Below are 15,710 nucleotides of genomic sequence, written 5' to 3'. Positions count from 1 at the left end.
CCCCCCCAGGTAAACTGCCACAGTGGCATGTCCCCCCCCCCCCCCCCCCCCCCACGTTTGGTGGAACATTCCAAAGACAGCCATCTTCTCAGACAGACAGTTCCAAAGTCCATTATTTTAGCATTGATGAAATCAACAGAAATTATATATATATATATATATATATATATATATATATATATATATATATATATATATATATAAACTGTAAATCAAAACAACAGTAATAGATATAGCTATGTACACAGTCACTCTTAAACATCAAATGTTGTGGTTTTCTCAGCAATAGAAGAACCATTAGCTGCTTTTTGTCATTTTTGTCTTAATCCTTTCTCTCGTAAAATAAAAATAATGTTTTAACAATTTCTCGCAACAAAGACCCTTAGTAACGGCACCCATATACATTCATGTCTGCTATTAACTAACTCCACGGCCTTTGAAATCTGCACTCGCCCAGGACAAAACACCTATACTCACAGGAATACTATTTGTGCGGTTTTGATATCTATACTTCTACAATAGTGTGCGTGTTCAACTTGACATCTGGATGACAGACGTTGAGGGATTTTTGTCTCATACTTGTATTTCCAGGTGGGAGAGACTACGATAAAGTATGAATTGAGTATTTTGTGAGCCTGCATGGTTTCTTCGCCGCAATTTAGGTGATCGGATGATCGTTTTTGGATTGGAAAGCACTCGATAAAGGAGCGCTCCAATGAGAGAGGCGTTTAGTTCTGATGCAGCACACATGTCTGAAACCCTTTGCAGATAACAATACATGAACATTCTCCTGTGTTCCCAAGTCAACACTAACAATATTTCCCTATTTTCTCAGAACCAAAAGAAAAGCAGAAAAAAAAAAACATTTTCTCTTGGATTGTACATCAGCACAGGTTCAGTGGAATGGTATGGAATAGTATTATTAAGTTACAGAATCACACTAGTTGTGGTGGTGGTTGCATACAGTATTTCTTCTACTTTCTAATACTGCGTATGCTTTACCAGAATCAAGAAGTACTAAGACCAGACCGAACAGGGCATAGCATAGCATTCCCCATATAAACACAGGCTTGACCCTTTTGCGAAACAGAATACAGTAAAATGCATTATAGGCTAGTGACATATCAGTGTAGTTTGTCTGTTCCTCTCTAACAACTTAAAACAGGAAATGAATCATTCGCTACCTTAAGCCATATAGATTGTTGGTGGGATATTTGAATGTCAGCATGTCATTATTACAGTACATAAGGCTTTTGCGGAGTCTTGGTATAATATTACGTCCTTTATCAAGAACACAAATAGTAGCCTAGGCTGAGATCACCCACAATGCTTAACGAGAGGGTATATTATTATTGAAATGGCGACAGCAGCATTCATGGCTCAGTTTGATAAGACTTCACATTCATCTTTTAACAGACATGAGTCCACTTACTACATCACTATGTAGTGTACACTTGTAGTGAACACCAGAGGAGGCTGGTGGGAGGAGCTAAGGAGGAAGGGCTCAATGTAATGTCTGGTATGGAATTATTGGAACGATATCAAACATATGGGAGCCACACGTTTGACTCCGTTTCATCTATTCCATTCCAGCCATTACAATGAGCCTGTCCTCCTACAGCTCCTCCCACCAGCCTCCTCTGGCATACAATACGCTCTTATAGCCTCACCATTTAACCTCTGCCTCCTACATTCTGGTGGATCCACGCCAAAATACTATACCCAGGTCTGTTCTGAATTTTTCAGATGGGGGGGATTGATCATAATTTAGATAATTTAGTACATCCCAAATTGCATACTATTCCGAATCGCACCCTATTCCCTATATAGTGCACTACTTTTGACCAGGTCAAATTGGAGAAGGAGAAAAAATCTGGGCTAACTAGTTTATTTGTTGTGCCCTCCACATCTCAATTCACATGGTTGAATGAGGAAGAGGGGGGTGTCAGAACAGTGAGAAGTCCTCTGATAATACAGCAGACAGTTAGTCGAATGACCCAACATCTGATACGTCAACATGATCTCACTGCTTTATTTGACGTTTGTCAAAACGACCCAGGGACAAACTCCATAGGATTCTTCTCACTGTGCATGATATCACCACTCCCTTGATAAAAAGAGTCCATTGATAATATCAACTTAATACAAAAATGAAACATTTTATCTCCACTGCTTGCCATGTGGTACAATGTATCCTCTAAGACATTTTCATTCAAAGACACATCTCATGCAAAAAAAAAAATGTTTTTTTCTCTTGACAAAGAAACACACATTTTTGTTTATATGTTCAGCTAAAAAATATCTTTCTTTTTTTTTTTAAATGTCGTTTTCCGATTATTTTTCCAGGGCAGGCACCGTACGTATATACGCACACACCAGGAACAGAGGCATGCCACACTTGCATTGCTTTTGCATTTTACAATTGGCAGGCTTGATGTCATCAAGGCAGTGCTGCGCTGCGGTGAGTGGGTTTAATGCACCTCTTCATCTACCCTACCTCCACACACAACCACACACACACACACATACACGCTCAACACACAAACACTCAACCAGACACTCAACACACACAAACACAAACTTAACACACACACCTATGCATTCTCCACCATTGTTGCAGGGAGGGGCCAGACTGCTTTGATGACATCACAATAGGGGCAGTTTTTTTTTTGGGGGGGGGAATAAAAGCAGCGCAGCAAGACTGTGGCGCATGCAGAGATGGGGTGGGGAGTGGGTAGAAGAGTGGGGAGGGGTGGGGGGGTCTGGCCCAGGGTTGCAGTCAGATTTATGAATGGGGGGTCAGAAGGGGGAGTAGAAGTCAAGGCAAGGAGGATCAGCACAATTCATGACATCTTTTTGTCGACTTTTTAAAAAAATCTATGTTTTTTTTATGATCTTTTTTTTTTACATTTAATTTCTTGATTTTTGTACAAGTATGACAAACTCTTGGGCTCATAGAAGTTGTATCTCTCCCTCTGCTGGTTCTGTCTCTGATAGGAGGATGGAAATGGAGAGAGTGGTTATCTTTATGAAGGGGAGGGAGAGGGACGTCTTTTGGGTTTGTCAGCTACATACTGTACAGAGTATTCCAACTGTATACACATTAATACATACACAGAAGGATATAAATATACCTGTAAATTGGATATAGTATTGTGTCTAAATTCAAACTGAAACATTTGTGCTTAGATACATTTTGTTAAGCCAGCTATGTACTGTAAATCCGCAAATATTTTGAATAATGTATTAGGTCTACCCAAGTAGTTTCCCCCAATTACCTGGTTTAAATATATACTAGATTGCGGTTACTATGTACATGTAGGAGTATCCATAAAATGTGCATACTACAAAGTAGCAATGCTTCCATCAAATGTTGTGAATAATAATAACAAAATCTCGAATTTCTCAATCAAATACCAAACATATTCTAAATGTTCAAATTTATCTTGATTCAATTAGTAAACCATTGATAATTACACATAAAACTCAGTAACACTCAATGTTTCATTAGATTAGATCATTTACTCATTAGAAAAACCCATGATTAAATTAGTAATATGATTAACATTGACACAGTATTCACCCTGCATGGGTACGTACCCCTGACCTGAACTACCCTCTCGTCTTCCCAACCAATCAGAGAGACCCTCTTCATAGTTCCCATGCAGGTGGAATGGAATCATAGAATTAGATTCTGACACTGTGTTGAATGAGGGGAAGAGAACGTGACCAAAGATGGAGGAAATAGTGAAAGCAGAAAGCAGGAGGGTTTAGGAAACAGAAAATGCACTGTGTCTGCATCTAAAATGACACCCTTTTTCTTACACCGTGTACTACTTTTGACTAGAGCCCTATGGGCCTTTGTTAAAAGTAGTGCAATATATAGGGAATAGGGTGCCATTTGGGACGCAAGCCTGTTTGTGTTTGTTTTCCTGCCTATGCAGGATCCACAGTGTGTGTCCACAGTACACGTCCTGCCTGTTCCTCCTGTCTCTCCACAGGGCTGGTACAGTACACTTGATGACCCTTGCTGTGCTTCAATATGGGCTGAGCTGGAGAAATGCCAACCTACTTTGTCTTTTTGTCCAGGTCTTTTTGGGCACAAACGTTGTTGTGACAATGGAGAGGGCTTAGGCGGGCTAACGAGAGACAGGGTGCGTTTGAGATAGAAACTATTCAGATAGAAATGCCATGTGTAGGGCGGACACGAATGCCTGTTTTCCATGGCAAAGGACAATGTCTGCTCTACGTGATATATTTCTATCTGAATGTTACGGAACACGCCACCCTCCTGATTAAGCCTCTGATTGGTGTTCTGAAGGGGGTGGGAGGGGATTTTAGTGTTAATGAGTAAAGGGAGGGTGGAAGGAAGGGGGGGGGGGTGATTTTGTCATGGTGATCGAAAAACTGATTGCAATCAAATTTCTATCAAAAGCAACGGGAACACTCAATTGATGATGTCATTTGAATAGGCATGGGACGGTGATATATGTTAGGGATTCTTTTTTCTTACAACAGGAAAGGACGGGAAAATAGGCAAAACAAAATAATTTACTCAAAGGCGGGGGGGGGGGGGGTAAAACACTAAATCTAAAATGTAAAACAAAAACCCATAAGTTAATGACTTAGAAATAATGAATTGACATAGTAGTGGTAAGTAGCAAGAAGAAGTAACTGATACAAAATAAAGTTGTCAGAGGAGTATAAGATTGATCGGGGACTTGGTCGAGGCTCGTCGGGCGAGGGGCTCTGCTTCGAGGAGGAGGTGTCGTTGCTCTCTCTTTCCATCCCTCTCTCCCTCTCTCACCCCTCACTCCTCGCGGAGCTGCAGGCGGTAACGCTGGTAACGGATCTGAAAGAAGAGCCTCTCTAGCGGCGAGCCGCTCATGCCAGGCAGCATGTAGTCCTCGCTCCCGCCCGTCCGCCGGAAGCCCAGTGACTCGTACAGCTTGTGGGCGGCCATTTTGACGGCGGTGGTTCCCAGGACAACGGCGGCGTAGTTGTTGTGCACGGCGAACTCCAGCACGCGGCGCCCCAGCACCTTGGCGATGCCCTTGCCGCGGAAGCGCGAGTCCACCGACATGCGGCGCAGCTCCACCGTGTTATCGTCCTCCCGGCCCTGCGCCGCCACGATGCCGACAACCTGACCCTCCAGCACTGCCACCCAGAAACACGAGCCTGAGGACCAGAGAGCCCAGTTAGACACACACACCATACCAACACAACACATATCACATACCACTGCCAAAAGCACCAACACAACACATATCACATACCACTGCCAACAGCACCAACACAACACATACCACATACCACTGCCAACAGCACCAACACAACACATATCACATACCACTGCCAACAGCACCAACACAAATCTGACAGAATACATACTTTACATTTAAACCCCAAACGACCTGATGTGAAGGGGCTGAAGCAATAAGGGAGTGGCAGCCGGACCTATGACTGCCCACGGACCACGGCTGTCCTTATTGGACTACTGGTTGACTCAGTGAAGGACTAACGCAATAAGAAGTGAGCAGAGCTGCCCCATTAGCCCCCTACACTATTTGCCATAACCCTGGGACCTCATTGCAGGCCAGCTAACATTAACATGTCATTCATCACACATCACAGACCTCAGAGCCTCTGGCTGGGTGGATCAAATGCAGAGGGGACTCCCATCCGCTAACTATGGCCAGTACAACAATCATTAAAGCCACAATCTGCAATATTTCCTGCTGTTCAAAGGCCATTTGAATGAAATATGCCTACAAGGTGGCAGCCTGGGCTTGTGAAACGGCAGATTGTGGCTTTAACCCGGCACCACTGCTCATGTGTATCGGGATATCTCATCAATTACGGACTGGTGTTAATGAGTTCAGATTACAGAGCAATTAGAGGTTGCTTTACAATGGCTTCTGTCAATTAACACAACCATGTGATGCAGTTAAGATGGCAAACATGAGGATGATTCACTCTTGGCTGTCCGCGTAGGAGAACCTTTTGTAGAACCCTTTTGAGGTTCCATGTAGAACCCTCTGTGGAAAGGGTTCCACACGGAACCCAAAAGAGTTCTCCTATGGCGACAACCAAAGAACCCTTTTAGGTTCTAGATGGCCTTTTTTTGTTGTCTAAGAGTGTTGGTAAGACCGGCGTAAAGCCTGTGGTAAGGACAGGCTAGCTGCTTGGACAACAACATAGCACTGTATCATTTACATTTGAGTCATTCAGCATAGCTCCTACGCAGAGCTACTTACAGACTAAGGTTGGGAGGGGGGAAAAAAACAGACACATATTGCAGGTAGACCTTTTTCCTCGAAATAGCCCCTGTCAGCAGAATCAGGGCAAGGGAAGGAAAAGTACTAATGTGGGTGCAAGAAAGTGAGGTGGAATATCGCATGGCGCTGGCACACACATTATAGAGCTGTATGAGAGAGTCTGTCCTGTTGGTAAGATATGCCAGTTATGGCCTTGTCAAACCCACTAACTGGATGGATCTACTAAAAGGAAGTAAAGAAGGAGGGATTCTGCACACGAAACACTCCGGTCACATAGCGGCGGCTGGTGTTTCCATTGGCGACTGGAGTGAAGTGTATCAGAGAGATGGAGAGCATGAGAGAGAGAATCAACTGGAGAATGAGGGAGGTAGGCAGAGTGAAATTAAAAGCCGACAGAGGCTGGCGCTAACTGCTTAATAGCATTATTTGCTCTGAGATGAGATGCTCATAATGAAAAGTACAGTCGTAGGCCCGAGCTGTCCCTCAACGTTAGGGCGATTAGACCCTCAGGGAGAGACAGACAGACAGACAGACAGACAGACAAATACAGGCACACAGGACAGAGAAGGAAGGACACAAACGCACACGTCAACAGTGAAATGTTCGTCCACAATGTAACCTGACCAGGGGGAGAAGAAAAAAGCCTCCTGGTCTCAGTCATAGTAAAAGCAGTTTTATACAGTATTGAAATGTTTTCTGCTCAACTTCGTAACGTATTCTTAAGTCCGTGCCTGCCGTGTTTTTACCTGTGTCAGCAGGCCAGATAGTAGTTGCATCGACGAGAGTACAAAGATTCCCTGTCAGCCTCTGTTGTAACGTGAGAGTACAGCGCTGTCGTCCGTGTGTCGTAGCTACAGTATCTACAGTGTAAAGGGGTCGGTACAGTACCGTGTTGGGAGGACGCTGGACAAGTCGTTGTAAAGAAGACCGGCTTACTATATCCTCATTCTGATAAACCGTCTCCCCGAGTTGATTTTGGATTTGCAAACCCCTCCAAGAACTACAAGGTGAAAACTGCTGACCTTTTCTCTTTCCTTCAGCAGGCAAAATGTGTTGCACGGATGCAACAATAAACTGTTGCTGAAAATAGCGTTTTGTCAATGTCAGCGGTATTGGTGACATGTCCTTGTAGTCAAATACAGCACAGAGAATATTCTGCCTTTTCTGGGACTGACTGATTGACTGGTGAATGTAAAACCTGTGTGTCCATCTGCCAAAGGGTCACCGACACACACAATCTGAGACTCGCACACACGCACATACCAGGCACACAAGCACACTCTCTCAAACACATCGCGTCATGGGGCGAGTGGGGAAACGATGCGAATGTGCTGGAAGCCAACGTTATGAGGGATTTAAAGGGCCCTGTGAGATTCATTGGATTAGTGTTTGATTGAATAAAACAACTGTCGGATGTCCTGCGGCAGGGTCGCCGCGGTAACAAGCCTGCTGATCCAGACACACACTCCATGACATGTGGGCATCACAGCTGGGGAGGCAGTAGCAGGCAGCTAGATCTGCAAGCAGAGTGAATGGTGGGACGGGACATTTTCCCCATTTGACCTTGGTCATATTGTGTGTGCAGGGTTCAGAGTGGGTCAGACAATGACTTCTTGTGTTGACTCTTCCTTGTCTGTAGTCCCAACGCAGGAGAATGTATGAGGTGTCTTTGGAATAGCTACACTTTGGAAGGGGCAGATTCACTCAAGGTACGGTGTACCGTGTCAGCGTCTTTCATTTTTGTTAAAGGGTAGGTTTCATGTAATTTTCCCCCAGAAATCTAACAGTGTGGTGATAATTGACCTTATACTCACGATGTGATAGCTAATTCAAAATCAGACTTTAGTTTCCAGTGCTTTATCTCAGAAGAGAGCATGATGTGAGGCGTGCAGTTAGTTACCCAGAGGCCCTGTCTCTGGGGGGCTACAAAGAGGAAGGGGGAAGGTAGGGGGAGGGGGGTGAAGGGACGGCCACGCCTCTGAAACTGAAGCCGTCACCATCTGTCTGAGCAGGGCCTGTGCCAACAGTCAGCACGGGACGGGACAACCAGGCACGCCAGCCCTAGCTGTGTGTGTGTGTGTGTGTGTGTGTGTGTGTGTGTGTGTGTGTGTGTGTGTGTGTGTGTGTGGAGGGGCCTGAGACAGTGACATACACTCATGTCCTGTGTCTGACGCCGTGACGAAAGAAAGGTTGGTCGGAGAATCTCCGAAGCGAGCCTTCTCTTCCTTCTTCTCCCTCTCCCCCTCCTTTGGGAAGCAGGGGCTATCAGAAGAAGGGATCTGCTGGTTAAGAGTCAGATATGTAGAACGAGAATGAGAGGAGATAGCTAGACTAGAGAGCAGAATCATAGAGCATGTAGGACATTCATTTGTCTTCAGTCCTCCTCTATTGGTAGATAGGGGGGGGGGAACAGGGAGGGGTTGGGGGTTAGACAAGGTAGCTGATCTATCATAGACCCGGGCCAGACCAAGATGAGCGCGGGGGGGGGGGGGGAGGGGGGGGGGTCTTGGATTTAACCAGGCTAAGAGGACTCTACCACCGACCAAAAGGGGGAGGGATGGGTCGACTTGAAAGATGCAGATAAAATCTCATGGCGGTAAGGAAGGAGAGAGAGCTAACGCGCTCTAAACGTACAGATTTTTTACACAGGATTTATTGTGACGGCCTTTTCTCTTCTAACTGCTAAAGGAAAAGAACATGCTACCTGCCATGCATGTGCATTGGGTTGGAGACAGTTAAATATGGCGTTATGACACGACTATGAACCCCCTCCCTTTTTATTATGCTTAACAAGATTAGTGTCTATCCTTTCCGTTGAAACATATGAGGGTAATTCAGTTGATAAGCGTTGAGTCTAGACGGCGCACACCCTGACTGTGCGTGTGTCTAAGATGAAACAAAAGCTCATTAACAGCTTGTGTCCTCTGAAAGTGTGTGTGCGTTCATGCTCATTACAGATCATCCCTATTTTAGGGTTAAGCGTGCCTGTGTGTGTGTGTGTGTGCGTGCGGGAGAGCAGTGTGAGGTGTGATATCTGCAGTGCGTGGCCTCCTCACTCCCCATGTCACAGACCCCTCCCCCCACGTGGAATGCTCCCTCCCCTGGGAACAGAGTGCATGTTGGGAGTATGGATCTGCCTGACATCTGTACCACACCCTGACAGATGAGACTCGGACAAGGAGACCAGGGACATACACATGCTTACATACACACATCCACACACACGTTTGCACACATGAAGGTGTACAGGCACACACAGCACATGCCCAAACACACAGATCTCAAGACCAACAAGCTCCACCATATCTACCTGTGTCCAGTCATACATAATACTTCCTGCCCCTTGTACGTTACAACCAACTACACACACACACACACACACACACACCCAGCCTGCACTCGTTCTCCGTTACAGCTCCATTAGCTCTGAGAGGAGCAGTGTAGGAGCATTAATCACTTAAAGGGGCTGCAGCACTGGCCTTTTCCCATTAATTTAGCTACCCTGCCCGGGCTAATCACTGTGTGTGTGTGTGTGTGTGTGTGTGTGTGTGTGTGTGTGTGTGTGTGTGTGTGTGTGTGTGTGTGTGTGTGTGTACACTTGTCCAATTTAGGTCCTCCCAATCCTAGGGTCAGAGGCTAGGAGGGATCATAAAAAGTCCCTCCCCCCCCCCCCTCCTCTTCCTTTAAAGCTCTACCCAAAACCATTTTTTATGAACCTCGAAGATAATGTGGCATAAGGCAGAGGAAGAAGTGCTATTGTCTGCGAGTCTCACCCGCATATTCATAAAGATCGGACCACATTATTGGTCATCCATTAAAGATCGGACCACATTATTGGACATCCATTAAAGATTGTATTGGTCACCTGGGAGTGACTAACTATAGTGTTCAGAAACGATAATGTTGTTAACATCTTATTTTGCTTCTGGTGTGGGTCCATTGTTGCCTAGCTACAGACTCCTTGCTCCGGCCAAATGCTACGCCACGCCCGTGGACGTTAGTTTCTTCTCCACGATGAGTCTGGATCTGAGAACCTCCCTGACCATTCACCGAATGCGAACACATTCGGGGCCGTCTGATTGGTCCACAAACCGATGGGTTGGGCCAGAGTCAGAACACACTGTAGTTTGAAAATGTGTCATTGGCTTTGATACGCTGATTGGTTAGAGACGATCCAATCGCTGATGACTTTGTTTGGTACAACGCCCCTCGTCACCACAAACGACTTCAACGATAGCAGTCTCAGACTGTAGCAAACAGAGCTACAACAAACAAAATATGTTTTTTGAGGAGCGGTTCTGTGCTATTGACGTGTGTTTGGCTGCGTCATTGTATTATGAATGAATAAGACGCTTACTGAGATTTGCTATGACATTTATAGAACATAAATTCAGTGGATGGAGAATGGAGAATAAAGAATTCTCTCTCTCTCTCAACAGGGACAGGAGGAAGAAATGGAGTGGAAAGATAGGTGCAACGTGTATCTACTGTGTGTAACTACCTCACCTTTGTCTGTACTCTACCCGGCAACCCCTATCACCACACACACACGTGCCCACACTCCGTGGCCAGACTCAGATATGCTGATAACAACCCATCTGGCCAGTGTTATCACTGCTCTGGGGCTCAGGATGGAACCAGGTGACTGTAGTGTGGAGACACATTGGCCCACCTACTTATCCCCATAGTGCACTACTTTTGACCAGAGCCCAACGGCAATAGGGTAACATTTGGGATTGGACCCAAGCTTTATACTGTCCTGTTGTGCAGTAGGTCAAGGAGCTTGGTTTTGCCTTGTGCCTATTCAAGCCATTAAGCTATAAAAGAACTGGAGACTGCATCCAAGATGTCCGACCGTTGTTTTCAACATTATGTACTCAAGTTCGCATACGCCGATTCATGGACCGTCTATATCCGGGTTGCAGCCTGTTTACACGACCCAACTTCACACGCGCAGAGGTAGAAACCGTGCTTCCAGACAGGAACCCTGGCCCCTTGATTCACACCGATCGATATGTCTTGTATAACATCCTATAAGGCCTTGTTACTGTTACTTGTGTATGCTTGGTATAGACAACAGCACAGTGGTGTATATGTACAGTCCAGATGATTCAGTAAAGGGGATTGATTGGTTGGTTAATGAAACAGAATGTATTGATTGGTTGATAGTACCAAAGGGATTTCAGGGAGAACTCATGCTGGTAGAATGAATGTCCTGGTTCATTTGTTGTTAAGAATCCCTAGTTAACCCCCCCCCCCCAAATGCCCCTATTGTTCCTGGTAAGTCCTATGCACACACACACACCTATGAGCTGAGCAGAGGACTGAAGTAACAGCTGGCCTTCAGTGACAGTGGGATGAATAAACGTACACACACACACACACTGAAGAAGAGATAACCATATTTATCTTTTTCCTGGCTAGTTGAGGCCGGTAGACATAACCGTGTTGCTGCTCATCGTGTCAGTGACTGGCCCTCTCACCCTGCACTGTATGACTCACTGACTACTGACACACACACACACTGCCCATGGCAGGAACGTGAAAGGGTGGAGGCCACTGTAAATCATCGCACTCTTACTATCATATGACGCCTGCTCTTTCCCTCTCTCTTTCTCTCTCGCTCTCTCACACACACACACACACACACACAGTCTCTCCTGACAGACCCACACGCTCACACATACAAACACACACAAAAAGACCTGCAGCGTTAATCCCATTAATATCCTGTGTGACTCCTACACACACACACACACACACACACACACACACAGTGGATAACTGTAGCTGCCGGACACAAAGCGAAAGACAAAGACAAGAATCAATGAAGGGCTTAACGAACACCTGCCCTTAAGTAGCTTCGCAAATAGGGTCCGACTGACCCCAAAATGTAGGGTGGATGGAAGTGTGTGTGTGTGTGTGTGTGTGTGTGTGTGTGTGTGTGTGTGTGTGTGTGTGTGTGTGTGTGTGTGTGTGTGTGTTTTAGAGCGAGAAAAAGGTTTGATTTGATTATAGCCCAACGTTTTGGAACGGAACCAGGAGGAAGTGTGGTCACAGCTCAATTCCTCTTATCAGAATGGATAAGAAGTTCATAAGAGAGTGATTGATTTTCCTAGTTAGGGAATATAGTTGAGGAAATGACTCCAATGAGGCTTGGCCGACACAGAGTGGACAGACTGCTGCAGAAAGTGTATCAGCAGTTTCCATCTCAGAATCAATAGGCCCAGTAGCATGGTGTGCCCTGGCTCCCTCTGTAACTAAGTAGAGCGGAGCGAGTCGCCCCGCATACTTAATAGGCAGGCAGACTGCCTCTGTTTCTGAACACACAGGTTACATCCCAAATGGCACCCTATATTCCCTACATAGTGCACTAGTTTTGATCAGTTACTGTGCTGTGTCGGGCATGGAGTGCCATTTGGAATGCAGCCATGCTGTCACTATCCAACTCCTGCTGTGCTTAATACAGGCAGGGAGAGCCTATGACACTGAGAGAGACTCTATACTTTGTGTGTGTGTGTGTGTGTGTTTGTGTGCATGTGTGTGTGTGTGGGGGGGGGGGGGGGGTCATTTGGATACTTTCAAAGGGTCTGTGATTCCATATTTGCATAGAGCTATGTTTTGTATCCCATCATTTTTTTTTAAATCCCATAATTCACTAAAAGCTTAATGTCTGTGGATGAACTTTATATGCTGACAAAGACAACAGATCATACATTTCCACAGATTATATATAGTTTCTGTTTTGTGTCCAATCTCCCACTAGCCCTCTTACCTGTGGGTTTCATGTAATACTCCTCGATGTCCGCCATGTCAGTTCGGAGCGCGCAGGCCAGATAGTTGTGGATAACTTTGCTGCTGTAGAAGTAGCGCGCGGCCATGAGAACGAACGGCGCACAGCTGGTCAGCGTGAGGGATTTGCTCACAACAAAGCACATTACTATGGAGATAAGGAAGAAAAATAAACGATACCTGTCAGAAAAGAGAATCAAATGTTGGATTTTGGCGGAAGTCACACACATAATATATATTATATAACCAAACAGTGACATTCCAAAAAATAAGTTGCTTAAAAATAAAGATCAGTCCCTAATATCACACATTTTGTTTACTGTAGAGAAAGCGATTGACAACCGACGAGCAAACATCACATGACATCCTTTGTTGAGTCTATTTATTTATATGACTGGATGCAAACAGATATTCTACACAGCCTATCAATATCATCTCTGGTCCATTTACAGTCTGATTTTTGGAGTAGCCTATTTTCTCTGGTTTGGCCGCACGGAAGCGCCAGAGTGGAACCCACCACACAGACAGGCTGTGCAGCAGCATTATGTTGTCGTCTGGTCTGCCATGCAAACATCTTTTACTCCATTGCACCACGACATGGCGTGATTACTGTCAACATAGACATTAGGCTACATTGTAGCGACGTGGTCCTAAATTATAGCGTCATATTCATATTAAAGCACTTTAAATAAAGGTTAAATAAATAAAACAATTATACACACATTTTCAGACAAAATGTCAACAGTGAAATAGGCTTATGTGAGATGTTTTGTTGGTCATTAAGGTCACTTACCACGGCACAGACAAAGGCATGAGGTGTAAAAAAAAGGATTGTTTTAGATGGTGTACATTTAAATGACAATAATGATTATGGAATATATATAGCCTAACACATGTTGTGGTGAATTGTTATTCGAAATTTGGTGCGTAATGCCATTCATTCACATCATAGACTAAGCTATGTGTAATGAGTCTGATCATATGGATCAAGTGTGCCATAAGAACACCCATGCATATCATACATGGGGAAATTAACATCTCCACTAAATAATTATAAACTATGCCAACATGCACACATGGCTAGTGGTGGTGGTGCATTAACGCGCTGCCTGCAGGCACAGTAAAACATATGTGTGTAGCCTATGATGATGGAAACTGGTGATAGGGTGCAATTGGTGCACGCTAGCGCACACTGTGGGCCAATCCTCACATTCTATTAATGAATGAATGCATCCAACCTAACCGGCAACTGACATCATTGCCCCCTACATGCACACCAAACAGGCCCACCCGCTACATGCACCATGCGTTTTAACCATGCCTTTGTGTTGCGGTTTGATGCGGTGCTGCACATGAGCTACGCTACATGCCGGTATCGAAGATCCAACACACGAACTCGAGAAGAAATCGACAATTATTCAATGTATTTGTTGTTATTGAATTTGTATAATGTGAAATCATTTTCCTCTTGATGAAAGTTTCACCTAGCATGTATTTGTGCCATTAAATGAATAAAGCACTTTAAAAAGAAAGAAAAGAGGTCAACGAATTATCAATTGACATTTCGATGCTCCAACAGATTATGGCTTTCCTTCAACTTAATTTCAACTCACTTCTAACTTTAAAAAAAAAGATATATATTTTGTTTTACAATAATTGGTTTTCATGTGTTAGTATGGATGGGTTATTCATAATGTCTTTGACAAGAATCATTTGTAAATACATGGGTAAAATGAAAATAGTTTTTCAATGGGTAATGGCAACTTTTAACGAATTTCAGGCCCGTAAATCGTTAAGCATATGGGAAATCTTGTCACTTACGTGTCAGAAGAACATATAAGAATTGGGTTTGACTTTGCTGTAATATGCCTCTGAATGCGGTGTTGGGGATTCTCTCCATGATCCCCTCGTAAAAGATGCGGCGCACTTCCACATGGTCCGTGCGCTCAAACTCACGGATAAAAACCGTATCTTTCCTCACATCATTTTCCTCGATCGGATTCGGTGCCGGTGTGGAAGAAGTCCACATTTGCGAGGAGGAAACGATAATAGAATCTTTTTTGGTCCCTTGTATGGCATCGTGTTCATCCGCAACAATTTTAGTCTCGCAAACCATTTTTGGAGACGAACAATGCATGCAACTGGCCTCAAAGAACTTTAACCTCAGAAATAATATAAATGGGATATGATGCGTTTATAAATATGGAAAGAAAAAAGACGGGGAGTGTTTCTGCTGCAACCCTGAGCGTTTCTGCATGACCAAGGGTTGCAGGAAAACATTTAGCCTATTTATAATGGGCCGTAGTGGATGCATTCAGATTCAGGGGCCGGGGTGGTCCACATAGCGTGCACATTGGCTGAGGCGCTACGCCATTCGATTGTGATAGGCGGATAGAGACAAGAGAGGCACACGGTCAAATTCTTTTAAAAACCTCAACATTCCTCTCATTGTTCCGGCGAAATTCTACACGTGTGTTTGAGTGGGACGGGGAGGGTGGGCTTGCGTAAGGGTATTTCTGAACCGGTAGGCTAATGGAGCCCTTTGAAGCTCACCCCAAACAACCCGGCCTGCACCAGTGCACCTGCAGCGGGAGCTGCGCCAGACCCTCTTCTTGGATGACTGAAATGACACGTCTTTAC

General features: G+C 44.8%; 1 protein-coding gene across 1 annotated transcript; it reads right to left on the bottom strand.

Annotated features, from left to right (window-relative positions):
* Positions 1 to 2,016: 2,016 nt before the first annotated feature.
* LOC110500846 (N-acetylaspartate synthetase) lies at positions 2,017 to 15,351 on the bottom strand. Its single transcript, XM_036957893.1, has 3 exons — positions 14,892 to 15,351; positions 13,054 to 13,218; positions 2,017 to 5,178 (listed from the first exon to the last, which is right to left on the bottom strand). Exons 1-3 carry the CDS (start codon positions 15,205 to 15,207, stop codon positions 4,811 to 4,813), a joined length of 849 nt encoding a protein of 282 aa, XP_036813788.1. The 5' UTR covers positions 15,208 to 15,351; the 3' UTR covers positions 2,017 to 4,810.
* Between the last annotated feature and the right edge of the window lie 359 nt (positions 15,352 to 15,710).

This window comes from Oncorhynchus mykiss, chromosome 21 (genome assembly GCF_013265735.2).
Source record: "Oncorhynchus mykiss isolate Arlee chromosome 21, USDA_OmykA_1.1, whole genome shotgun sequence".
Taxonomy (NCBI): domain Eukaryota; kingdom Metazoa; phylum Chordata; class Actinopteri; order Salmoniformes; family Salmonidae; genus Oncorhynchus; species Oncorhynchus mykiss.
The sequence above is the reverse complement of the archived record's forward strand: the minus strand, read 5'-3'. Positions and strand labels throughout refer to the sequence as shown.